This window comes from Anolis carolinensis, chromosome 1 (assembly GCF_035594765.1).
Source record: "Anolis carolinensis isolate JA03-04 chromosome 1, rAnoCar3.1.pri, whole genome shotgun sequence".
NCBI lineage: Eukaryota > Metazoa > Chordata > Lepidosauria > Squamata > Dactyloidae > Anolis > Anolis carolinensis.
This window is the reverse complement of record NC_085841.1, coordinates 46,140,598-46,168,559: the sequence shown is the minus strand read 5'-3', so window position 1 is coordinate 46,168,559 and position 27,962 is coordinate 46,140,598. Positions and strand designations below refer to the sequence as shown.

Below are 27,962 nucleotides of genomic sequence, written 5' to 3'. Positions count from 1 at the left end.
CCTTAAATCACTCTGACCATGAGGTCATGAGTTCGAGGCCAGCCCGTGGCGGGGTGAGCACCCGTCAATTAAAAATAAAAAAAATAGCCCCTGCTCGTTGCTGACCTAGCAACCCGAAAGATAGTTGCATCTATCAAGTAGGAGATAAGGTACCACTAAAGTGGGGAGGCAAGATTAACTAATTTATGACCTGGAATGAGGAAGTGCCGTCAGTGTGGATGATGAAGCAGCTGCTCCCCCCTGTGGCCAGAATCGAACATCCCCTCAGAAGAACGTTAACTTGCCTCTGTGTGTGTCTCTCAGTCTCTGTTTGATGTGTTTATGGGCATTGAATGTTTGCCCTTTGTGTGTTATAATGTGATCCGCCCTGAGTCCCCTTCGGGGTGAGAAGGGCGGAATATAAATACTGTAAATAAAAATAAATAAAATCACTCTCCTTGTACTTTAAGATTTAAAAATAAGAGCAAAGAAGCAATGTGGAAGAATTAACAAGGACTATGTTCAGTAGTGGAATCACTTTTGTTTTTTATTTTTTTCATAACTTCTGCACAATTTGATCGTGTGTGTGTGTGTGTGTGTGTGTGTGTGTGTGTTTCACAGCACCTGTCAATTTACAGCGACCCCATACATTTCATATGGTCTTCTTAAACAAGAAATGTCCAGAGGTTGTTTTGCCAGTTCCTTCCCCTGAAATACCGTATGTGGTATTTTTGGCAGTCCAAATTCTAATTGAGGCTGACCCTGCTTTCAAGACTTTAGAGTATTTATCCTGCCAGACAACAAAAGCAAAAGACACAGAAAATGAAACCTGATTTTTTAAAAAGATGAAAGTCTCAGGATTTCTTTAAAAAATGTATTCCAGCTTTCTATACCCCACTGTGTTTTGGCTCAGAAATAATTGCTTGGCCTTCTTATGGGGATGTTGAAGAAAAAAGGGGCAATGAAGGTATGAATCATATTATTTTGCACATGAAATAAAATTTATAAAGAGTATTACTGTAAGTCAAAGTTACATGCATATAAAACAGACCCCTAGATGCTAGCAAAGCAGAATATTCTGCATGCCCCTATTATTATTATTATTGTTCTTTGCAGGTACCTAAACACCAGCGTTTGGATTATTTTGTTGAAAAACTGGATCAGAGTGGAAGTAATGATTCGGTAAGACTCTATAATTATTCATGATCCTGTCTTGGTTTTGCTGGTTTATTAATTGTGATGCTTCTATGGTGGTTCTATTGGCAACCTCCAAAAACAGATAATTGGCAAGTAGCTCTCATCAGTGGGTTGTTGTGAGTTTTCCAGGCCATATATACCTATGTTGCAGAAGCATTCTCTCCTGACGTTTCACCCACATCTATGGCAGGCATCCTCAGAGGTTGAGGGGTCTGTTGGAAACTAAGTAAGTGAGGTTTATATATCTGTGGAATATCCAGGGTGGGGGAAAGAACTCTTGTTTGCTTGAGGCATGTGTGAATGTTGCAATTTGCCACCTAGATTAGCACCTTGATTAATGGCCCGCAGTGTCAAGGCCCGGCTGGTAGCTGCCTTTGCTGGGAGGTGTTAGCTGGCCCTAATTGATTCTTGTCTGAAATTCCCCTGCTTTTTGAGTCTTGCTCTTTATTTACTGTTCTGATTTTAGAATTTTTTAATACTGGTAGCCAGATTTTGTTCATTTTCATGATTTTCTCCTTTCTGTTGAAATTGTCCACATACTTGTGGATTTCAATGGCTTCTCTGACGTGATAGTTGTTGGAGTGGTCCAACATTTCTGCGTTCTCAAATAATATGCTGTGTCCAGGTTGGTTCATCAAGTGCTCTGCTATGGCTGACTTCTCTGACTGAATTACTCTGCAGTGCCTTTCATGTTCCTTGATTAGTGTTTGGGCACTATGTTTGGTAGTCCCTATGTCGACTTATCCATAGTTGCATGGTATACGGTAGACTCCTGCAGAGGTGAGAGAATTCCTCTTGTCCTTGGCTGAATGTAGCATTTGTTGGATTTTCTTAGTGGGTCTCTAGATAGTTTGTAGGTTAAGTTTCTTTATCAGCTTCCCTATGTGATCAGTGGTTCCCTTGATGTATGGTAAGAACACTTTTCCTCTGGGTGGATCTTTGTCTTTACTCTCGTGACTTGTTCTTGGCCTTGCAGCTCTTTTGATGTCTGTGGTGAAGTATCCACTGTCTTGTAGAGCCCAGTTTAGGTGGCCCAGTTCACCTTGGAGGAGGTGGGGTTTGTAGATTCGTTTTGCATGGTCTGCCAGGACTTTGATTGTGCTTCTTTTTGGACTTGGGTGATGGTTGGAGGTTTTATGTAGATATCTATCCATGTGTGTAGGTTTTCTGTAAAGTGTGTGGCCCAATTATTGATTGGGTGTGGGGATGAGTAGGACATCTAGCAATGGCAGTTTTCCTTCATTTTCTTTTTCCATGGTGAATTGGATGTTTGGGTGGATACTGTTGAGGTGGTCCAGGAACTTGTTCTGTTCTTCATGGGTTCAAATGGTGAAGGTGTCATCCACATATCTAAACCATATAGTGAGCTTTTTTTTGTTGCTGTTTCCAGAGCTTATTTTTCAAAGTCTTCTATGTAGAAATTTGCTATGACAGGGCTGATAGGGCTCCCCATGGCTACTCCATCTTTCTGTTGATAGAATTCATTGTCCCACTGGAAGTAGCGTGTGTTGAGGCAATGGTGAAACAGGGCTGTGATGTCTTCTGGGAAATTCTGGTTGATTAGTGTGATGGTGTCTGCTACGAGGACCTTGATAAATAGAGACACCACTTCGAAGCTGATCCGTTTGCCGTTGGTATTGAGCTTGAGGTTGCTGATTTTTTCTATGAAGTGGGCTGAACACATAGCTCTCTTCACTAGGTTTGCTCAAGACTAAATGAGATGCATTTATTTCAGCTTTGGAATAGGAATTGACAGAATCATTCAGTGGTGGGTAGGTTAAGAGTCACCACTAAATGATTCATTGGTAGAAACAGCAAAGCAAAAGTCATATACTCACATACATTATGTTTGAATAATCTTTCAGGGTCTGTTTTCATAGTAAATGCATTACAATGTCCTTTCTTGTTCGTGATGTTGTTGTGTTCCCTTCCCTAGCAAATCTCCCCAAAATCTTCTGTACATGTTTTCCAAGATAGTTTCTTAATATTTATGACCCAACTGAACTTCAAAGCAATCATGGGGAGGATGGCTAACCGGGGCTGATCAATACAGCGGCTTAACAGGCAATGGACCTTGAACATAGTGTCAAGGAGCTGCGAAAGGAGTTACCCTAGGCTATAGTTAATTAAAAGTGAAATAATCAGCTTCTTTTTGTTGGAAGTGTCGCTTTTGAGATGCAATCGTATTCTTCCCTCACAGTAACTTGCCATTAGGAGATGCAAGAACCATGAAATTATATACTAGAGATTAAGTTTAATAGCTGTGTGATTACTCTTTTACTACCTTGTGTCTCTTCTTTAACTGACATGTAACAATTTGATGTTGGTGTGTCTCAAACGAGTAAACAGTGAAAGTACAATGATCTTATATAATTTGGTAAAAGAAAATTCAGCAAGAATTGCTGTTATGCTCTGAGAACCTGTCATCTCTTTGAGTGAAATATCTAAAATCTCTTTCCTCCTTTTTTCATTTGGGCGTTTCTTTTGTGATTAGGTTCACTTCAGGTAAAGTGAATTCTTATGTTCTCTAATATCTTTCAAACAGAATATCTTTTCTTAACCTTCAGTGGTAACAAATAAAAACATGCAATAAGATGCACAGCAATTGTGAATGCCAGATGGAGGGAGAGATTGTATTAAGGCCTTTCCACACAGAAATATAACCCAGAATATCAAGGCAGAAAATCCCACAATATCTGCTTTGAACTAGGTTATCCGAGTCTACACTGCCATATATTCCAGTTCAAAGCATAAAATGTGGGATTTTATTCAGCTGTGTGGAAGAGGCCTAAGCCTGCATATCTCCCCTGACTTCCCTGATGCCTCTGCCCCTTTTACTAAAAACCATCCACTTGCTCTGGTTCTGGATCCAGCAAAAGTTGTCTGTTCTCTGATCTTTCCTGTTAAATATGACTAGATTGATCCATGGCTGCACATTTTACTTTTTCATCTCCACCATTTTCAGCTATTCTAATCCTAATGCTCCTTCTAAGATTGTTCTCTTCCTGGTTGTACACTCAGCTAGAAATTGCCTCCCAAGACATTTGTGTGATCCTTTTTTCTTAGTACTTTCCCATTAATTCTGGAAAAAACCCTGCTTTTTCAAAGTAAAGCTTTTGACTTTCTTGTTCTTCTGCTATAACAAATCCTACTTATGTAATTTAAGCAATCAAATGTTCTCTCCCAATATACCTGTATTTTACTTCTTTTGAAGTTTCATTTGTGCTGGCTTTTATTACAGAATCTCCTAGCACTGAGCACGCTAATAGCAGAGAACCAGAGTGGCTTAGTGGTTTGACTGATGAACTAGGATTCCAACAGGATTCAAATCCCTGCTCAGCTATGGAAACCTAGTGGGTGATTTTAAGCAAGTCAGCCTTGGTGGGAGGCAAAGGCACATGCCCTTTGAAGAAATTTTGCTGAGAAACTCCCATGATAGGTTGCATTTGGGTTTCTGTAAGTCAGAAATGGCTTGAAGGCATGCAGCGAGGAAAAGGAGGAGGAAGAGTCACAATAAAGAAAGAAATTTCAGATATGGTTGTACTCAAGCTTTTCATATTCTTACCTTTCTCCATATGTCCAAGATAAAAGATGAAATAGACTAGAATGCAACATGCAGTATTTTACCTCCTTCCATGTACAGTATGGAAGGTAAAATTCAACATATTTCACCTAACAAATGTGCAAAATTCCTGTGCAGGCACTTTTTCTTTAATGTAATACTAAAACTATGATAGTAACTGAAATACATCCAATAATTCCTTTTGCAGAACCTTTTGCTCAGGTCCTGCCTATCTTCGTGACCGCACCTCCCTCATGAACTGCTGCAGGCTCTAAGATCTGCTGGGGAAGCTCTCCTCTCGGTCCCACCACCGTCACAAGTGTGGTTGGTGGGGATGAGGGAGAGGGCCTTCTCAGTGGTGACCCTGCGGCTTGGGAACACCCTCCCCAGGGAGATTAGACAGGCTCCCACACTGTCCTTTTGTAGGGATTTGAAGACGTGGCTTTTCAAACACATAGGATTTTGAGAATGCTTAGTCCCTAGTTGTTCTGTGCACTAGTCGCATATCCTTGCACTTTATTCTATGCCCTCTCTCCATTGTTACGTCTTGCACTTATTGCATTCCTATTGTTTACATGTTGGCCATGTTTACAGCAGCTTACTGCCACTGGTTGATGACCTTGGCTTTATTGAGTCTGAGCTGATGTTTTTATATGCATATGTGTTTTATTATATTTTATATTGTGCTTCATTTTTATGTTGTTTTTAGGCGCTTTGTGCCATTTGTAAGCCGCCCGGAGTCCCTTCAGGGAGATGGTGGTGGGATATAAGAAAAAAGTTGTTGTTGTTGTTGTTATTATTATTATTATTGGTTTTGAGCTATGTTTGTCAGTAGAAAACTTTGCAGACAGAATTTGTCCAGGAATCAAAATAAAATTGCTGTTCTTTCACCATAACCAGTCACACACTTTTAACCATTTTTAAAAAATGATATGAAAACTTCCATACAAATTAGAAACTATGGAATTTTCATTTTCTTGGTGTGAAAATATTATTTAATTACTTATTTTTACTTATTTTTGGCTAGTTATTATAAGGTTTTACTGAAGTTGTTTTATGTATTGTCTTGATTTGGTTTGTTTGTTTCATTATAATGGCACTGAATGTTTGCCACTTTTGTTTGGAAATCACCCTGAGTCCCCTAGGGGAGATAGGACGAGTTATAAATAAAGTAGTAGTAGTTGTTGTTGTTGTTGTTATTGTTATTTAGTTAATTTAGCCATGATCATGTTATTTTCTATAGTAGGATTTTGGTGACATTTTTACTGTGACTCAATTTGATGTGCAATATGACAGGGTTATGACAGACTTCAATTAACAATGTTCTTATTTCAGTATAAATTAAGAATTTAGTACTATAATAGAAACAATATACTCTTAAATGCTGTTTTTAGCAAAGTTGTTTTTGCTACGTGGGAAATTATACTGTTTGTTGAATACATACATAGACACTTTATGCTGCATAAAAATTACAATTTATTTAGTTTATACAAAGCCCTATATGAAGTTTACATAATTTATAAACATCTTTTTTATAGTGATTTGGACAGGGACCTATTGTATTACCTTGGTTTTTGCTAGGTTTAGTAAAACAATAGATTTTAGCTGAACAATAGGATAGCACTTAAAATGTAATTGTCTGGTGACTAGATAAGTCTAGGTGCATTTCTACAGAATTGAGATGGGAATAGAATGAGATGAATGGATCTGCCATTAATGCAATGGGTCAATGTTACTTGTCTGAAGAATTTAATATATAAAAAGATGAAAAGTTGCTTTGTCCAGGCAAGAGAATTTTGCAGATATAGCATTTAGCAACATATGTTTAAATGCCTTTTATGAGTTAGCTAACTGCCTCTGCACACAACCTATTTTTTTCATTATTTGAATGTTCATTGCCCGTGGCTTAATTTTTAAAATCAATACTGTGAACATCAGATAGAAGAAATAAAGACAACACTGAATATTAGATGTAAAATTAATGATGACCAATCAAAGTATTGCAGTGCATGGTGTCTTTAGCTGATTTCTCTCGTCTTATAGGGATACATTTGGAATATGTGTTCTTGTCTTTCTCAATGGAATGGGATATTAGCTGCCATAGCATGTTCAGGAGATAATGGTTGTCTTCAAATAACTTCTGTCCTCAGGTGTTTTTAGTCTGACAGACATTCCTAATATAGAACTTATTTTCCTCTCATGTTGCACTTACCACTGGTGTTTGTTCTCTGCTAGGCTATCAATAAAGGAATGGGACAGGAAGTGCCTGCTCCTCGGCTTGCACCTTCATCTCAGGTTAGTATCTTTACTTTTATTTTAGTTGTTTTTCAGACAGCATTTCCCTCTTCTTATTTTCTCATTCTTTGCATAACTAAATTGCATCACTTGTTATAATAGATATAGGGTGGTTCAGGCAAATCTTTTTATTTTGCAGTTGTTGTGATGTGCCTTCAATCTGATTTCAACTTTTGTTGACACCATTCGGTTTCAAGCATAAGAAAGTGTAACTTGCCCAAGGCAGCTCAGTAACGTTTCCATGACTGAGAAGGAATTTGAACCTTGGTCTTCTAAAATCTAAGTTCAAGTTGCTATACCACATGTTGTCTTAATCTTAACCTTGAAATTGCCTTGCCTGAAATCCAGAGTTTATCATAGAAGCCAGACACCAATGCCTTTTACTTGTAACCTCCTGAGTTTTCTTACTTTTTCTACAACCCCGGAACTAAATGCACTAAGGGAGAAGGATGAACAATGCTGTTCCGTAGTGTCTATGGCCGCCTATAAATATATCTATGATTTTCTAACCTGATTGCTGTTTACCTTAGGAAAGCTAGCCAAAGTTTCAGGAGTACTTTTTCTTTTCCCTTTTGGTTCCTAAACTGGTCAGGAATGGGGTCTTCTATGAGCAGTTGGTCTGAAGAACCACACAAAGAAATGTATATAATGGAAAACTGTGTATCAGATTGGAAGTTAGAATTGTCACCCACATGGGGTAGACAAACTGTGTCTGAATCACACAGTTATAGTTGTTGGATACTATTTTAACGCTCATGGTTTCATTATTCAAAATCCTTCAGGATGTTGAAGTAGTTAAAACCTTCTGCTAGAGAGCCCTGGTACTTCATATGTTTAAGTACTTCATATGAGTAAGTACACTGGTGTCTGTCCAAAATATCCTAAAATTTATATTCTAAACTTGGGTTCGGGAATTGTGTGTGGTGTGGGACACCAGTGTACAAACACACAGGCCTCTGCAGATCACATTTAGTGCTTCCTAGTGCCATAAATCAGGGCTTCTTAAACCTTTTCAACTTGCAGTCCCTTTTGCCCAAGAATTTTTTATGTGACCACAGGTATATAAGTATATAAAATATGTATCCAAATCAAACTTTTTGGGGAATACTGGTTAGTTAAATCTGTGGATATGAAGGACCAATTAATAACACTTAGGGCATGTCTAACTTCCAAGTACACTTTCTTTACATCTAGTCACAACTATTTGGAAACAAAACTTAAGGGCTTCTGGATATGGAAATCTAACAGAGTATTAGTATCAAGAGTTTTAAATATATACATTTAAATATATATACATTTGTTGTTATGTCAAGCCAAATGGAATAGTCACTTGAAAAAAAAGATTGTGATTGTGGATATAGCCTGATGCTTCTCTGATTCCTTGGTTACTTCACTGGAGCAATATTTAATCTTTAATTCATTTCTAATGTGTCAAATAGATATAAACTACATCAGTTGAGGAATATATCCTAAACTTCACATGTCAGTATCCATCCCACAAGCTCATCTGTTTTATACTTAATTAGACAGCACCAAGAATATTCTGGTTACAACCCTCATCCAGACAGTATTTTTATGCCCTATGATGCCATAAATCAAAAGCAACTCCCATATAGGAACAGTTTAAGAAGGAAAAGAACTACCGTTTTTTTCCCTAGCCTAGAAGACACCAACCTTAAGGATCTGATGGGATTTTGAAACTTGCAGAATGTTAGCCCTGCAATAAAGAGTGCACACAAGTGAATAAGCACATTTTTCCAACAGTAGTTCAAGGAGCTGTATGGTGACAACATAATCCATAGTCTTATACATATTTGTTTTCAATCTTCCCCATATTATAGTTTTGGACTAATAGTAAACCATTTGTGAATTGAAAATTTATGCAATCATAGACTTGAAAGATACCACAGTCCAACTCCCTGTCGTGCAGATATAAACAATCAAATTGCCACCCAGCCTCTATTCAAAAATTTCCAAAGAAGGAGACTGATCCATAATTCAATGCAGCACATTCCACGATTGAACAGTTCCTACTTCATACTTAGGGAAATCTTTTTCCTGTAATTTGAGACTATTGATTTCTGGAGCAGCAGAAAATAAACCTGCTCCATAGTCAATATAATATCCTTTCATATATTTAAATATGGCTATCATGACAACTTTCTCTTCTGGAGCTCCTTAGGTCATTCCTCATAGGGCATAGCTTGCAGGCCCTTTGCCATTTTAGTCAAGCTTCTCTGGATACGTTCCAGCTTGTCAATATCCTGGAATACACTAAAATGACTTTTTGCCTTGGAGCCATTGGTTTGAGTAAGTTTTGAAGTGAATTCTAAAAGTTAGGACAGATCTTCATTAGGCTATTTGAAAAGGGGAGTGTATTTTGTCATTGTAGGTCAAGTTCTGTTTGGATGAAGTAGTGATCATGGTTTCTGCCTTCCACATTTTTATCTCCCTTGCTGCATCTAGAAAAGGGAATCTCTGCAATCTCACCACAAGATGGGGCTTGAATAATTAGTTAGTTATGAAAGTGCAGAACACTTAAAGCATTTTACAGCGGCTCTCTTTGATCTTGCAAATTGTGGCAATAGCTTTAATTGTGGATTCTTCCAACCCATTGAGGTCTGCTGGGGTCAACTTTTATCAGCTGCAGAGATGTCCCATGATACCTTACTATTGCTGCTACAGTGGGGTAAAGCCCAAATCTAGTTGCCAATTCCATTTAGTGTAGACATATTCAATCCCTGGGTGACCTTGAGCAAGTAACCTTTTCTCAGTCTTAGAACAAAGAATGGCAAACTCCTCTGAGTAAACAAATCTCACAAAGAAAACTCTGCATCACAGGTGTTGTAGGTCAGGGTTATCTTGAAGGTGGTGCCAGAGGATTTTCTGTCATGACAATGGTCAGTACTGATAAATCTGTCTGATTTGATGTGTGATGGAATAGTCCACATTTGAGTCAGATTAATCTTTATTGGTCATATTTGAGAATAAACAGTTGGTATCCTTTTCAAAAGAAAACCTCTTGAATCTCTATTAAAATTTTATCCCACCTTTCCATGAAAAAGTGCTCATGAAATAATAAAATACTGATAAAAAAGCAACTAAAACATATTAACCGCATTAAAACCCATTAAATAAAAACTTGCCCCATAAAATATTTAAAAACACAAACAGTGCATACTGCATACCATTAGGTTCATGTGACCACCCTGCTTTGATTTCTGTTAGCCTTCCATATCCATGGCTTGAACATTGTTTCCCCCCCCCCCCAAAAGCCAAAGGGGACACTATTTCACCATTGAGGTCCCACAGATTTTGGTATCCAGGGTGTGTAGTAGTTCTGGAATCAAAACCTAGTGGTAACCCAAAGTCCACTGTATATAAAAAGATTATAAAACTATTACTGAGATTTTTGTTCAAGTGCCAAATCAAAAGTTGATTGCAATAAACAATGATTGCAGTAAAAAAGGTAAAGTACATTTGATGTTTGTTTCAGACCTTTGTTAAATTATCATTCTGAGATTAATTGCACTTAATTACATTGTCAAAATGAGTAACATGCCTGTGCTTTCTACAATTTGTACAAATGTTGTAACTGTCTAATTCACTTGATGGTTATCTCACTAGTATTTTCAGTCTTTTAACCCTTCCTATACCCATTATTTTGTTGTATGAAACATTTATTCGTATTCAGTTCTGCAGTCTCAAAGTCCAAGGGGTGTCATATGAGTGGAACAGTGAATCCATCTCAAGTTTTAGCCGAGACTTTTAAAGAGTTAATCAACATGCTGAACCCTTTTCCCAAAATGGGTTCAATACCTTGGAAATTGAGAGTGCGCATGGTGTAATGGTTTAAGGGCATGTTTAGCCTGCAGAAGAAAATGCTGAGGGAAGACATGATGCCCATGTATAAATATGTGAGGTGAAGTCATAGGGAGGAGAGAGCAGGCTTGTTTTCTGCTGCCCTGGAGACTAGGACACGGAACAATGGCTTCAAACTTACAGGAAAGGAGATGCCACTTGAACATTAGGAAGAACTTTCTCACTGTGAGAGCTGTAAAGCAGTGGAACTCTCTGCCCTGGAGTGTGGTGGAGACTTCCTCTTTGGGGGCTTTTAAAAAGAGGCTGGATGACCATCTGTCAGGGGTGATTTGAATATGATTTTCCTGCTTCATGTCAGGGGGTTGGACTGGATGGCCCACGAGGTCTCTTCCAACTCTAAGATTCTGTGATTCTCAGTGTTGGACTGCAACTCTGGAAAACAGGTTTTGAATCCCAGTTCAACCATGGAAACCCACTGGGTAGCTTTGAGCAAACCATACTGTCTCAGAAGAAGGCAAAGGAACCCCACTCCCCAAATAAATCTTGCTAAGAAAACCCTGGGAAAAATTCTTCTTATAAATTAGTCGAAAGAACTAAGTTGGAAATATACACAACAGTAGCCTTGGATAGCTCCATTCAATTTCTAGCAGATCTGACAGTAGATCCACTCTCCCAGTTACACGAAAGCTCTCCATTGTCACTTATAAGTCATGTGAATGGGTCCCATTCGCACTTATAAAGGTAGATCCAGACCACATAAGTTGTATTTGGCCTATTTCTTTTTAATTCCTCTTTTGTTTTACTTTCCCTACATCAAAGCACGTTCTGATCTTTTGAGAAATGTCTTCAAATTCATCATACATTTTAGAAATTGAACCAGTCCATTAAACAGACATAAATTAAGAAAATGAATAGAAATAAAGCATAATTTCTAGCACAGTAGTTCTTTCGTGTGCATGCAATCCATTTATGAAGATCAACACTCAAGGAAAACCGCAGGTAATCAATTTCATCTTAGAGACCCTTGCTGTGTTAGAAACATAGAATATGAGACACACTGAGAGACATTTTCCTTGTAGTAGTGAAACCTTTTGCCTTCTAAGGAGGTCATGACGCATCTTTATGCTTCAGAGATTGGCATAGCACGTGATTACTTAGAATCATAGAAACACAGATAGAGTTGGAAGAGACCACATGGGCCATCTAGTTCAATCCCCTGCCATGCAGGAAAAGCACAAATGCCCCTGATAGATGGCCATCCAGCCTTTGTTTAAAGTCTCCAAAGAAGGTGCTTCCATTATACTGTGAGGCAGTGAGTTCTACTGTTGAACAGCTCTTACGGTCAGGAAGTTCTTCCTAATGTTCAGATGAAATCTCCTTTCCTGTAATTTGAACTCCAAGTCCTAGTCTCCAGGGCATAGTCTTCAAAAGATTAGAAAGGATTTTGAAGCTCTTGGAAGAAAGCAAAAAGGTTGCATGCTTAAAGAACTAAAATAAAAAGTAAAAACCCTCTCTGTATTTTGACCAGAGGACAATGTCTCCTAATGCTTCGTTGAACTCCCTGACATCTGAACCACAGTAAAATGTCACCTTGAAGTCAATTGATCACTTCCTGTTTTTATGCGCACACACAAGTCCTTCTTGAAGTGGATCAATGAGTTAAAATCATGTCCCACTTAAGAGTTCTGGGTTGAAGGGATGACCCATAGTGGTCCAGGGGAGAAAATTATCCTTGGAATCTCAAGACATTGCCTACTCCAATTTAGACAGACACATTCAACTGTGCACAAAATCTCCTTTCAAATTCAGATTGTCAGGAATATACATATTTGAAGAGGACTAAGGAAGGATGTTCACCCGATATGTAGAATTTTTAAATATAAATCATGGAAACAATTTCATAAAACACACATTGTCCTTCTCTTACTCTTTAATGACTCTTTGTTCCCTCTGAGGTCATTGAGTTTTATATTTTCATAATAAACTCTTTAAAATGTTTGAGGCTAAAATGTAATAAGACCTTTGTGAAGAAAAATGTTTTAAAAAGGAATAAATGCATACAAGTGGCTAGGCTAATAAATGGTGTGGTTCCATTGGGGTTTGTTTGCCTGACTTACCAGAACAAGATAGTCCTATTAAAATCAAATCCCACAAATTAGTTGTTCTTGCAAAAGAACACGTCTGATTATTTTCTTATTACACTTGACTAATTACTTTTCAAGGTCTGCATTTGCATAGTATAAAAACTGTTATCTATTTTTGATTAGCAGGTAGAAAGCCTTGTGCTGCAAGTCACAGAAATAATTTTAATGTAATTTGTTAAAAACAGTGTTATAAATTTTTGTCATTTTTTTAAAAAAAATGCCATTAAGCTTTAGCAGTGCTTATCACTTTGTGCAATAGACCTCAATTAATGAGAGACCAGTATAACACAAGTAGAAGCTACAGAGGAAAACAAATGTAGAAAAACTGGGTATAGTATGTTTTACTTGACATTTAATGGACCTTGCAATGTACTACAGTAGAATCTCACTTATACAAGCCTCGCTTATCTGGATTATCCAAGCCATTTTTGTAGTCATTGTTTTCAATATATCGTGATATTTTGATGCTAAATTCGTAAATACAGTAATTACAACATAACATTACTGCGTATTGAACTACTTTTTCTGTCAAATTTGTTGTATAACATGATGTTTTGGTGCTTAATTTGTAAAATCATAACCTAATTTGATGATTAATAGGCTTTTCCTTAATCCCTCCTTATTATCCAAGATATTCGCTTATCCAAGCTTCTGCTGGCCCTTTTATGTTGGATGAGACTCTACTGTATTTGCTGAAATATATGTTTAGTTAAAAAAATTTGAAGTGACTTATTTGGCCATGAATTCTTACACAGTCAGCCCTCTATATCCACATGGGATTGGTTTCAGTGCCCCATTCAGATATTGAAATCTGTGTATGTTCAAGTCCCATATTAATTTATAAACAAAGCAAGTGTGAGCTGGATCGCACATCACTGAGTTACGAGCAAACCCCTGCAGATCATTCTGGCAACCATGGGTGCAGTAAAACTTTTGGAAAAATGGAATTCAGAACCATTTGGTGACCATAGCCTTTTTGAAAAGGTTGATCTTTCAGAGAAGAGCCAAAAACCCGTTTGAGTAGAATCTTCTTATATGGTATACAACTTAATGTAATATGCAAGGCAATGTCTTCAGTTGTTAGACTGAACCTATTGTCGCTGATCTGTTAGGAAAATAGAGAATTGCCAGTGTATAAAAATAGCAGAGATTCAGAAATGGTTTTTAGTGCCCAAAAATATATCTACTCTCCCATAAAACAACTAGTTTTATATCATGCACCTAAGAGACAAAAATGAAGTAGGCTTTGGTAAAATGACATATTGGTTTACTCACAACTTCATGTGTTCAGCATAGTACAGGTACATAGCTTATCAGTCCAGTTTGAGAAATGTTTGAGATAATCTCTGCAGATGGCACAGGGCATCTTTCTTATCATCAACAGCAGCAGGCAAGTGTTGGTCTGAGCAGTCCTAAAGTCTAAGAAGAAACTAAAATGGAGCCTGAGATCAAAGCAGTCTCAGGTCAGATCATATGGTCTGCAGCCCCTCCCACGACCTCTCGGGAAACATAGAGCAAAAGAAGCTGCACACCAAACATACAAAACAGTAAGCAAACAGAATCATAAACAAATTGCTTGAGGAGGTTTGAAGAGGTTGTAATTTCCAACACAGCAAAACAGATGTAGAAACTGCAAGGACTATGCAACCATGTTCCTTTCTTTCTCTCAACAATGCAACTCCAATATCAAAGAGGATGCAAGGGGACAATCAGGTCCATGGTTGATTGAATCCATGAATGGAAAATCTGCAAATACAGAGGGCTGGCTAATATACTAGTTATGAATAACTCAACAAAGCTGTTACATTTTGGAAGGAGCTTGCAGGTCAGTGTCATTTAGAGGAAGAACATATCAAAACAACCTCTGAGTATTACTTGCCCTAGAAATCCTGTGAAATTCATGGGATTGCCATATGACAATAGATGACTTGAAGGCACACACTCACATCATTGCAGTTCTGTCTTTAAATTTGTTTGAACATAACCTTGAGTGTGGCTTTGTTTAAGTGCCAGATATCTCTCTCATTTTTTTCTCTTTTGGGTGCCAAACAAACAATTTTGATTCTTCTTATTTCAACTAATTAAATGCTTTCGCTCACCTTATCTAACACAAATTGTTGCAAATCCTTAATTTGTAATCTTCTGTCCAATGTCTGATGTTATTTATTTTTTAAGAACTGGAAGCTTAAGTTATCTTGAGTCAAATAAAAACAGGTGTAAAATGTTTACTGGGCTAAAAATATTAATTAGGGGTTTTTAAATCTTTCTAAAGTGATTTAATAAGCACATGCATGTCTTATAGCCTCAATGAGCATTTGGATTATGTTTTCCTAGAAGAGCAAAACATGCACACAAATTTTGTATATAAACCTGCCCTTAGTGAAATGTAATTCCCGAATCGGATCTGTGGGTAAAATCCAGATACCAAAAAGAGATGTTCTGCCAAGGAATAGATTTAGACCAGAGGCTTGCATTGACAAGATAAAGGCAGTAATTACTATTAAATCCTTCATAAATAGAAGTAGTTAATAAATGTGCATGTTGTGCAAAGACAGGTTGGTTACAATCACTTTTATGATTTTCTGAGAGCATGTTAGTGATTGAACAAAATGGTTTATAATATTTGTTATAGAAGGGCAGTGTTTCGCATGGGGTTTTGCCATTAGAAGCATAGATAGTTACTGTTTTCTCATGTTTCCACCATCAAACCTTAGTGCTGGCATATAGGACATAACAAATTACACAGCAGAAAGGCATGAATTCATATTTGAGCGATGGCTGGTAACACTCTTATTTCTGTGAAAGGCTTTGTGTTAGGGGAGTAGCCCTGTTCTTGGTAGATAATTATGCACTTGCATTTCGTTAGATGACACAATCTATGTTTGATGAACTAACCCTTTAAACCAGGGATGGGAACCAGGTGGACCTCTAGATGTTCTTGGATTATAACTTCTAGCACACTTCACCATTGTCTATGCAAGCTGCATCCAACAGTGCCTTGAGAAACATATGATTCCCATGCCTACTTGTAAGAAACAAGATGTTTAGTTATTTTGGGGGTTGAAAGACTTGAGGGCTTCCTTTGTTTGAAAGGATAAAAATGAAATGATAAAAAGCTCCTAATGTTATTTGATGGGCTCAAAACTGCTGAAGTGAATGCTTCTCCCTTTCCAAACTAGTTTTCTTCTGTTGTTTTCAGTGATAAGATGCACCTTTCAGATGAAGGGGCACAGTGGGTAGAAGGGATAGGTCAATATGAGCAGCAGGAAGTCAAGAGGTGCAACTTGATAGTCACAGTCCCCAACAACTTATGCAGAAGTATACTGCTTGTAATATTATTGGAAATATGTGGTTTATTCTGACTTTGCTGTCCTAGCCTTCATGAATTTATCATATTCCCAATTAAACCCATCCAAGAAAAGAACATGTGGAGAAGTGTGTGTGTGTGTGTGTGTGTGTGTGTGTGCTGCCCAGGTAGAAGATATGCATGTGTATAACGTTAAACGTTGCATTAAACTTACTTCAAAAAATATCTTTTTTCAATTCCACACTGCTACTTTCATGCCAAAAGGAATATATGCAAATAAAATACTTTCCTACACATAACTTTCCTTTCAAGCAGCAAGGATAAAAATGCAAGGGTTGTTAATTCTTTTGCTTAGAGATATAAAGTTGTATCAACAACTGTGTCCTGGAGATATTTCAGTGGCTTAGTAGTAGATTCTGCACAATTTGGTTCCCGCTGATGGTTTTATTACTCCTTCTTAAGTATTCATACTAAACTATCCTGCACGTGCAAGGAAGATGGTTTTCATGGGCCATTAATTATTTAAAGGATAGCAAATTTTTACGTTCATAATTTAGTTTTATAGAAGTTTGTTTTAGAATGTAGATGTGGAGAACCCAGCAAAAATTTCATCATACAAAAGGAATAAAACTTTATTTTTGGATAAAATATTACTTTCAGTAATACATTTAAGAGGGCTTTCCTTTCTACACCAGTAAAAGAAACAGCAAAGTATGATCATAATGTACATTGGAAGAATCTGTCCATCGTGATTATCTCATTTCTTTAAATAGAGAGATTGAGGGTTCTTTGCCATTTGTCAGCTAATTATGCCCGTTTGGAAGTCCTTTTTGTCACCTTCTGGTTGCCCAGGTATTCAACCTATGACAAATATAAAAATCTAAATGGGAAGAGTCAGCATCAACATGCCACATAAGCATTCTCAAGTATTGGAATCTCAGGATATTCCTGTGCAAAATGAGAAGGCTTCCCATTAGTCTTTTGGGATATTTCTTATACACAGTTGCAGACACACAAACATGCACTCTCTCTTAAGAAAAAACAGAGATTTCAGTGTCTAGACCCTAAACACATCACTTTCAATACATTTCATTGCACATAAAGCTTTTTATATTCATTATGTTACACTACATGGTACGGTGTTACATGCTCATAAGGTCTGAGCATTGGTTATCTTCTGCATTTCTTTCTTTACTTAACAAACAGAGGAACATTGTCATCTTATACAATATAACATATCCATTTACCAAGGAATACAATCTTGTCTGTTGAGGATTTATCCATCTATAAGCAGGCATCAGTGGTAAACCATATAGGCATTGCTAATTCTAGCAGCATCTGTTATGAGCATAAAGGAAAAGATATATATTTACAGATACCCATTTATGTTTTATAAAGAGATAGTTTCCTCCTTAGAGATGACACAGCACACTAGGTTGCTTTTCATCAGATTAATCAACCATCTGATTGCATCAGAACTTCCCATTACTGTGACACTTGATTTGGGTTTATTATTAGCTTTCTCTGGACCTGGTCAACAAAGATGCTGTACCTCTGATACAGCCAAATCTATGTTACATCTTGCTATGCCATCTAACAAGATTCTCTGTATTTTAGGGCTTCTTTTTCCTGAAGTTATGCTATACAATATATTCAGCCAGCACCTTGTTCATTTCTTCTCTTGAAGATGTGCTCAGCCAGAAGTGTCCCTCTTCCCTGCTTGAATCCGAGCATCTGGTTCTCTGTGTTGGCAACAATGTCTGGAGTTAGCAATAATAATTTATCTTGGATGAAATCTCTGGGGTATTTGTCAGAGTGCAAACTAGACCAGAATTGTGTGATGGGTGGGGTTCAGGTCAATTATTTTTAAAAGATATCCCATTTATTGCCAAAGATGAGTATGAGAGAAAGGTATAATGCTTATAAAACAAACCATATGCAAACAAAAAAATATGCAGAAAGCAATAAAATATTACATCATCTTGATGGAAACAGCTGTGGACATAGTCTGGGAAAGATTGCTAATATCCCTTCTCTTTCTAAAATAAAGAAATGGGTGGCATGTTGCAAAATTGTTCCATAGAAGAAGTATAAAGTATTATGATGGCTATCATTGTCTTGTTTGTTTACTTTTCTTGGGACAATTATGTGTGCTAGTTCATATGGTGGGGAGCTGTTGCTACTGCTTTAGGGACCTGATCCTATGAAGTTAATGGCATGGCAGACTCAATTTCAGTGACAGAAGCCTACAATGTAATTGTTTCCTTCCAGAGACCACAGTTTTCAATTCTTTCTCTAAAGCAAAACTGGGAAGAATACCGGCTTCAGTGTTTTAAGTATTTTCATGAAACACCACCTCTTGTGTCAGGTAAGACACTTCATCCAGTCATAAAGACAATATCCCATATTCTACACCAATCCTTTCCCCCAGGCCTTAAAGTGATCTTCCTGCCCCCCCCCCCCGCCCCCCGCAGATCATCTATCTTGTCTGTTGTATGCATAAAGCCCATAATTCATGTTCGGGTTAGATAAGCAATGGTTGACATAATCTCTTAATACTCTTGAGGGCAAAATGTGGAGTTGAAGGCTTAGATCTTTGTTTGCCCATGCACTCCCATATTATGTGTGCACACCTATCCTTGATGCAATGATCAATGAATATGGGCTACAGAAGGTTCTGATGAGATGGATCAAGTTTTAGGTGCTTGAGGTATGGTATGTCCCAAAACGGGCTTTTGTACTACCTAAGGGTAATCAAGAAATGAGAGTTGCAATGAGCTTTAAAATTAAACATATGATACTGTAAACACATGGTGTCAAGAAGGAAGAATACTTTATTAAATTTAGCAAAAAATATACTTGGCAAGAGAAAGCATATTAAATTCCTACAATAGCTATAAGACTTGACTATGCAGGCTTCTGTCAGTACCGCTGCAGATTCTCCTGTTTCATTTGGCTATAATTTTATATCAAGGGCATGTGGCTGTGTTGGACTATTTTACATGTGTTTTAAGCCACTTTTGATTATGAAAAGGTATCTCAAAATTATATCACCATATGAATGAAAGTACCTACAGTCTTGTGTTCAGATCACAATCTGATTTTGGTAATCAGCTGCACCATAATATGTTTTGATCCCAATATAATAGCTCTGCATTTTTTAAAAAAACCTTCCTCTCAGGATCATACAGTTGCAATGGAGGAGGATACTCATTAATAGCAGCAATAGCAAGAAGGTATTAATCTCCCTTTGCTTTGTTGGACAGCTAATACTGCACTGTTAGGTCATGGTTTCATAAATCTGCTGAGGCTTTAGTATGTTGAATATTGCTGAAGAATTCTCTTTTGTATAGAACTTTTGCATATTCATCAAAGTGTATATTTTACAATTTGAAAAAGCATGAGCAGATCATTTGTCCTAGAAAAAATCATATAGTTTGGAATATGCTTTAGAATTCCAGTTATAGGGCTTAAATCTTTATAATTGGAAAGGAAAGGTGGTAAACAGAAGACCATTTATGGAGCAGAATTGTTTTGAGACTTACATTGACAAAGACTGTAATATTCGTGCAATTTATTCCCATTTCTTTTTTTAAGTAATACTTGTTGCCTTCTGGACATTGATGTTTGGATATGTGTAAACTGAAGCTCAAAATAATTCTCGTTCACCAATCCATTGTGTTGGTATTTAAAGGAAGATGCTCACAAGGGTGTGAATTGCCCTGTTATCATAATTCACAGTTCTAGACAAACTTCTTTTCTCCAGAAACATTCTGACAAATGATGGGATTAAAAATCTTTCTCTCACATCATGATATTAAATTCTAAGTTACATTTTCCAGTGCAACCTAGTATTGTTTCTTTCTGACAATTGATCTCAAAATATTCTCTGTCTACAGAGGGCAAATTCTGCAACAGAACATTTGATGATTATGTATGTTGGCCTGATGGCCTGCCTGGCACCTATGTGAATATGAGTTGCCCTTGGTATCTCCCAACACCTAGCTCAGGTACGTAGAGTCACGTGCATTAATATTTTTCCCTTCACTAGTGTGGTAAGCTGGCTGAAGGACTGGTTCACATAAGGTACTATGGGTGTGAATATAGGTTTTGGCTCACAAGCTTGTATGTAGAGGAAAAGGTTTTTTAACTAGTATTATCCCTAGTAGTCTGATGTGGCATAGTCAGTTGGATACAGATTTGTTGCTTCAGTGAATGGGTGTCCTGAGATTGTTTCAAATTAATTAAAAGCTTATAGGTAGTAATCCTGACCAGGAAAAAAATCTGGTGTTAAATATCTTGTCTGTCAGAGTATCTTTGCATTTTCATTCATATACATGGACAAAAAGGCATTGTAAGAAAATAGAAGTGCTTATATACAAATGTGGAGATGCAACGTAACACAGTAGGAATTCAAGTCAGAAACACAGACTTTTAAAAGTAATCATATTTATTGTGTGTCCTTAGAATGCTCCACTGTTTTCCCATTTAAAGTCCTTAGGTTATTAGGTCGGGGTAGGCATGGTATCTTACTGCTTGAAATGTTGCACTGCAAGTAACCTTGCTTTTGCTTACCTTCTTGTCACAATGCCTCTCCTTTTTGTTATTGAAGTGGTTTGCTGGGCCTTGCAGGAAAGTAGTCTCCAGAGCAGCAGAAAAGATGCTTGCCCTTTCTAAACAATTTAAATGTCTTTTATATGTTTATTGTTATAGTAACTATTATCTTAAGATAATCTGAAAATTGAATTTACAAGCTCTTTATCTCTTTCTAGATCACTAACAAGCATACACATGATCTGAAGCTATTAATATGTGAACTTGTTGGCATCCCAATTAATTGACATAAGAGCCTATCAACCATTCGAGAACTCTTTCAAATAATTCTAACTATCTTTTATCTAATAACCTACATGCAGGATTAAATGTCTTCCCTCCAGTAAACCTATTTATTTTCCATCTTTAGCACTCTCTGGCAGTCATTTGGCCGCTAACAGCACTAAAAGCCATCAATATAGGAGGAAGCCAAGATTTACCATAAGCCTGCACCTTAATAAATTTTCAGAACATGATGCATCCTTCATGTGCTTTTGCAAACAAGCAAAAACTGAATGATTCTGGGGTGGTGTACAATTTTCACTTGATAGAAATGAACATTTGGATTTCTATAGTCATTAAAGAGCTTTGGAAACAACATAAGCTTTATATCCTATACTCCTGTGGCTATTGTGTCTCTTTATTTTACTGTCATTGCCCTATAAGATTTAGTGATAAAACATGATAGCTTAGGCTTCTGTATTATAAATGAACCTTGTTAGGTTTTTGTTAGATTTTATTGAAAGCTCTGTTGTATGTAAGTACGTGTATGTGTGAGTGAGAGAGAAAGAGACCTGTGTGCATATGCACTCACACACCAATTTGAGTGTAATTTTTATTGTTTTTAAGTGTGTTGTTGCAGCTATAAAACTATAACACCCATGATTCCATAGTACTGAGCCATGTCAGTTAAAATGGTGTCCAACTGCATTAATTTTACAATGTTGATGCACCCGTATTGTGTATTTCCAGCTCTATAAATTTATGACTTGTATAGACCTACCAAAGTCAGTTACTTCAATTACCTTTTTCTTCATTATTAGCAGCTTAGTATGGGGTGGGAAAAAATTCAATACATTTAATAATTTTTATAACAGATCGACAAAATAACACCAGGTTTAGAAATGTAAAACAATCCACTTGAATTTTATTTTTGCGTAAACATAAGATCAAACATTTTCTTGCCTGGTCCCAAAATATTTTTCTTCCTTTCCTTTCCTTTCCTTTCCTTTCCTTTCCTTTCCTTCTAGTGTCTCCAAAATGTTGTGAATTATTGAGGCTTCAGTAAGTCATTAAAGTATCTAAATAAGGGGACACTAGAAGTTTCTACCATTTTGCAAAGTTAGGTTTGGATATTAAAATTATAGCATTTATAAACTATACTCATAGGATTCCCTGGCCCTAACTTGCCCCCTGCCTAAAGTTAGGATCATAATACTACACTATGCTAGTGTAGAAATAGTTGCATGGGCAAATCTTTCTCATGGGGGGCTTTTATTAAAAAATGTGTATGCGTGATAGTGTAATTAATCACTTTGCAAGCATGCAAACAACTCTCTCCCTCATTTTTTACTTGATGTGGAGAAATAATTCATTGACTGTCCTATAGTTTGTAAGCTCATAGTAAATATGCTGACTTTTTTTATGCTGTGCTTAAGTCTATAAGATCTTGGTCTTGATCTTCCAATTTGGTTTATGAGTTCAAATTCTCTTTTGAATCCCCACTGTGAAATAAAGAGACCAGACACAAGATGTGGAGAAATAAATGGGCCATTTATTGACCTAATTATAAAACTGGTAATTGAGATAATTGACTAGTTGTGGGGGAGAGCACTGCGACATGGGTAATGGTGAGGCCAGGTATCTTTTGGGACCACCTGCCAAGCCAACCCCTGGGTGAAACACCTGACCCCGGGGGCACTCCACATTGATGGTTTGCTGTCCCAGCCGGTCATTACTGGAAGGCCGTCCCTGGGCACCTCTCCCCCGGACCATAAAGCTGCCTAGGAGAGAGGCGAACCCCCCCCCCCAAGGTAAGCCCTAAGGGAGATATTTTGGGGGAACCCCCTAAGCCATAGAGCCTACAGAGATAACCCAAAATCCCCCCTTCACCCCAGTATGCTGACATTTTTTTATGCTGTGCTTAAGTCTATAAGATCTTGGTCTTGATCTTCCACTTTGGTTTATGAGTGCAAATTCTCTTTTCTGTTCATTTGTGAAACATATTTGAGTCTTTTGTAGTGCTGGCAGCCTTGGTTGAGAATCAAGGACTCTCAGGTTTTTACAAACCTCTGAGTAATATGTGCTAGCCACAGTCTCCTACTCTGTTATTTCATACTGTGATGTGGGTATGAACCTGGCTTCTTAGAAGACCAGACCAATAGAGTGTAATGTCTGCAGGTTCTGCTGGTCTGGTAAGAACTTGAATGTGACCCCAGAGTTCTATTGTGTGTTCGCTGGCGAGCGACTAGAGACTTCATCAGATGGACTTTGCACTCCATTTCCATGCAGGCCATCAGATGATGTGAGGACATTTCTAGTGGGACTCCATGGGGCTCCATTTCTTCCACACATGGAAACAGAGTCCAAACACCATCTTCAGAAAGGACGTGGGATGGCTGGTCATCTCACAAGATAGGGAAAGACAAACAGGAATGGGATAACACAGTTCCTTATACTTTTCCTTGCTTTTCCCCTCTAAATGTGATGAGGTTCCTAGCGTAGCCAAATGCAAACATTTCCCAGAAATGTGCACTTAGAGTGTTGGTCTTATCAAATGGAATTATCAAATTGGCCATACCTTAGCATTTGCGATCAAAGGGCACCCACTTAATCATGAGGCTTAACTATGCAGGTGAAGGATAGCAATAATCAGCTGTATGTTCACTTCAGTCAACTGATCAGTAACACAAAATGCAGAGAATCACTACATCAAGAAAATCAATTTTTTAAAACCCCAAAGCAACAAGCTTAAGCACTGACATCCATAAACACATCTGAGATTTATTAGTAACCATTACTATTTTATCACCTAAGCTATAAGGATGTTAATTCCCTTCAAATGTAATAAAAAAACCTAGAAATCATCTCATATTTATTTATTTACAACATTTATACCCCGCCCTTCTCACCCGAGGGGACTCATATGTGGATAGAGCATATCAGTTGTGACTGGGGACGTATGTGAGTTGTTGTCTAATATACTTAGAGGACACTCAGTCTCAGGGGACTGGATTATAAATGTTCTCTTAACTCCCGGATAAAAACTGTAATAAAAAACTGAATTACTCTTCACCTTATTGGAGGAACATAAAAATGTATGTTGTTTTCACTGCCCAAGAAAAAAATACTCTGGTTTTAAATGAAGTTAGCTGTCACTAATTAGAGCTTATCATGGGTGTGGACACCAGTATTTTTTCCCTTTTAAAACAGCATACCAACATTCATATAGTTGTTACTGACAGTTAATTTAATGAGCCTAGACATCTGGTGGCTGAAGGAGAGCTCACTTTGCATTGGATTGGTGAGTGCCTATCCTTAGAGGGTTTTACGACGCAGGGATTTGTCTCAGTTGCAGCATCCATATTCATGTCAGCTATGAATTGGAACATCCGTATGCTCTCCCTGGAATCCCAAATGTTATTCTGCCTTGATCTGCTTTACACAGATAGAAACTTTAGACTGCTCACGCCAGCTTTGTTGGCAAATGAGCAAATCTTGCTTAGCGGTGTCATTGTGAACAAGGACAATGAGATAAAATAAACAAAAAAATATTTTCCAATCTTGCAGACATGTGAGAGGAGCATTTTATTCCTGATGTTTTCAGGTGTTTAGTTTAGCACCTCTCTTGACCTTGAACAGACAGCTGCCTGGCTCCTCTAGCTCCTATTTTTTTTTAAATGAGGATTTGTAGAACCAAGGCTTTTAATGCCATAGCTAAGTATAAAGTTTGAGTTTCTCAAAATCAAGAATAGCCTTGTTATTGTTGCTACTTACTTGGAGAAAGTGAGAGTAACATGTTGAAATTATATTCAGGAAGATGCCTTTCAGGCCTGTGAATAGATCATTTTTCTTCATTTTGGTGGGTGGGCATAGTTTTAATGAAATCAGTTCTGTAAACCTGCTCAACAATAAGTCAGGGAAAGCTCTTTACTTTTCAGTAATATATTCATTCCAGTGGAAGTGATTTTGATACACATGGTTATTACTACAATTGCAAGCAAACATAATTGATAGAACTTAGTCATCCCCCCATACACATACAACAAAAAATGCATCTAAAAAGTTCTTTCTTTTTAGAAGTGGTGACTACTCTAGTTACTGTCACCACCAATGTATTCCTTTTTTGTTGCTATTTTGTAATTTAACCCCAGCTGTCAATAATTGTGTGTAGACCAAGAAAGCCTGCAGCACCAAAGGTAATCCATTTTACATTTTATGACTCCTTCAGGGGCCTAATATTTATTGACTAATGGCACTAAATTCTCTTAACTAAAATGTCTTCCAGGGATGCAAGTTCCAAAAAAGGCTTGTAGGCATGATAACTTTGTTGTTTTTGTCCTTTGGAGTTTTTCTGCAGATTGTTGCAGCCTAGGCATGCCTCAGGAGCCCTTTGGTGTATAATGTGATGTGTTCCTGTCACAGCTGAATTTATGCACTAGCTAAATAAGTTACAGTATGGAATCTCAGATGATGAGGGGCTTCCTGCACTTGGAATGGATCCATTAATGTTATTGGGTCTCCCAAATGTGATATAACATGATCCTTGGCATTTCTTAGTTCATATGGTTGAGGCTCTATTGTATCACACAGGTGTAACTCTCTACTCTGAATTACTTTGCTGACTGTATGAAACACAGAAGTATCATATCAAAAATAAAAGATACCAGAAGACTATTCAGATAGCCTTGACCTTGCCAACCTGTCAGGGAAATGGAGAGCTTTTGAATTTTGGTTCATTCTCCCACCAAAGCTTTTTACTAGGCACTTCATATGTTTCCTTGGAAGTTATTCGTATTGTGCTGGCCTAGTAACCAGGCAAAGGATTTGCATGTTTCTGCAACAATAGGGAATGACTCCCTTTAATCCAGTGGTTCTCAACCTTTGGGTCCCCAGGTGTTTTGGCCTAAAACTCCCAGAAATCTCAGCCAGTTTACCAGCTGTTGGGATTTCTGGGAGTCGAAGGCCAAAACATCTGGGGACCCACAGGTTGAGAATCACTGACTTAATCTGATAAAACAGATAGCAGATTTATTCTAGTACCATTATCCTAGCACTAACAGCTACCATATTTCACTGCATACACTTTATTCCCTTGGGAGGGGGAGGGGATATGAATATTATGTGGCAGCAACTATTAGGCAGTGAAATAGTTTCTTTGAGGGTGCAGCTGTGTGGGTGGGTGGCTGCCTCCTGAAAGTATAGTTGTAGAGGGAGTGGCAGGCCAACAGGTGAGCTCATCAGCCCACTTGCTTCTTCCCTCCAAGCTAGCCTCTCGTTTTTGAGCTACAGAGGTTCCTCTGTAGCTCAGAGGGGAGAGGCTGGCAAGCAATTGAGTTAACCCACCTGCCCACTTCCCCCCACTACAGCTAGTCTTTGAGGGCACAACCATGTGGTCAGGTGAGGTTCTATAACTGCGGAGGGGACAAGCAGGCAGGTGAACCCACTACTCTGCTTGCCTGCCCCCTTTCCTTGATGTGGGGCTTAACTGGGCTCTCAGTTGAGTGCCAAAAGAGCAGTTGCATCCTTCATTCATGCACCCAAGCGAGTGAACTACAGGTGCAACTATTATGTGGGGGGAAGCAAAATACCAATTTTGTCTTCTTCAAAAGGGGGGTTGTGATGAAATATGGTATATCCCCTGGGTGCTATGTCTCCACAGCTGTGGTTCTCAACCTGTGGGCCCCCAGGTGTTTTGGCCGACAACTCCCAGAAATCCCAGTCAGTTTACCAGGTGTGAAGATTTCTGGGAGTTAAAGGCCAAAACATCTGGGGACCTACAGGTGAGAGCCATTGCTCTACAGAGAATCAGAACCTTAATGTTGTTTCTGCCAGTTTTTCAACACCAAAATGTAGCTTGGAAAGTTTAAGGTATCAAAATTGATTTGTGAGCCAACATATGCCGCCTGAATTCATAGTGCACAGTATACATATCAGAGACCTAAAGTTATGAAAATCTTCTCTGACAATGCACTTTGGACACTAATCAAAGGATCCTGAGTTAAAAGGTTCAGAGGTTCTAGAGGAAGAAATTTTTCTAAGGAACGGAGTCACAAGATGCAAGACAAGCTTGTGGCATCAATCCTAGATTTGGCCTCTGTTGGGAGGTGGGATGTCATAGATCAGTGGTTTTCAACCTGGGGTCCCCAAATGTTTTTGGCCTTCAACTCCAGAAATCCTAACAGCTGGTAAACTGGCTGGGATTTCTGGGAGTCGTGGGCCAAAAACATCTGGAGACCCCAGGTTGAGAACCATTGTCATAGATCATTAAAAAGCAAGCCAGCAAACCCTTCTCAATTGGATGCATGCAGAGGCTTTCCCACCCAGCTTGGAGGAGAAAGGAGGAGGAAGCTAAGGGTGCTGTAAAGGACCTGTAGCCCACTTCTGAATGCCTCAAACCTCTATACATTTTTGGGTTTGCTTTTTGACAGTCTGCTGCCTTGATCTTGCCCCAACAGTATGGGCTCTCTGGACATCCCTGATAAACCATTCAAAGTGATTGCCATGGACTTCACTTCTGTGGAAACCAGCATTGATCCCTAGATGAGTCGACCCATATTTTCATGATACATTTTTAGTCTAAAATTTCTCATAGTTTTTGTAGACATAGGAAAGTTTGAGATGATTTGGGAAAATGTCCCTCCCTGCCCAACTGTCACATATTTGAAATGTGACTAATAGAAATGTGCCATTTAGAATGACTGATGAAAAAGAAATGCAAACAAGATGATTATGTAACACTTAACATACATAAATTGTTTATAATTTCATTTCTACAAAATAATTTTAAGTTGCAACATGTTAAGCTTTCTGAAATGGAATAATCTACCTCTCATCAAGCTTA

The 27,962-nt window shown here is 38.0% G+C and overlaps 2 protein-coding genes across 4 annotated transcripts in view; one reads left to right on the top strand and one right to left on the bottom strand.

The window, feature by feature from the left end:
* Positions 1-27,962, bottom strand: part of saysd1 (SAYSVFN motif domain containing 1) — a 123,126-nt gene that overhangs the window by 9,965 nt on the left and 85,199 nt on the right. The gene's annotated exons all lie outside the window — the stretch shown is intronic.
* The window catches only part of glp1r (glucagon like peptide 1 receptor), a 151,787-nt gene that overhangs the window by 44,010 nt on the left and 79,815 nt on the right, over positions 1-27,962 (top strand). For 2 of the 3 annotated variants that reach the window (XM_062973612.1, XM_008125898.2), the window contains exons 2-5: positions 1,096-1,161; positions 6,974-7,033; positions 18,578-18,674; positions 20,206-20,316. In XM_062973612.1, coding sequence (XP_062829682.1) covers positions 1,096-1,161; positions 6,974-7,033; positions 18,578-18,674; positions 20,206-20,316 — 334 coding nt within the window. The remainder of the gene's footprint in view (positions 1-1,095; positions 1,162-6,973; positions 7,034-18,577; positions 18,675-20,205; positions 20,317-27,962) is intronic. The other variant, XM_062973617.1, reaches the window with a different exon arrangement.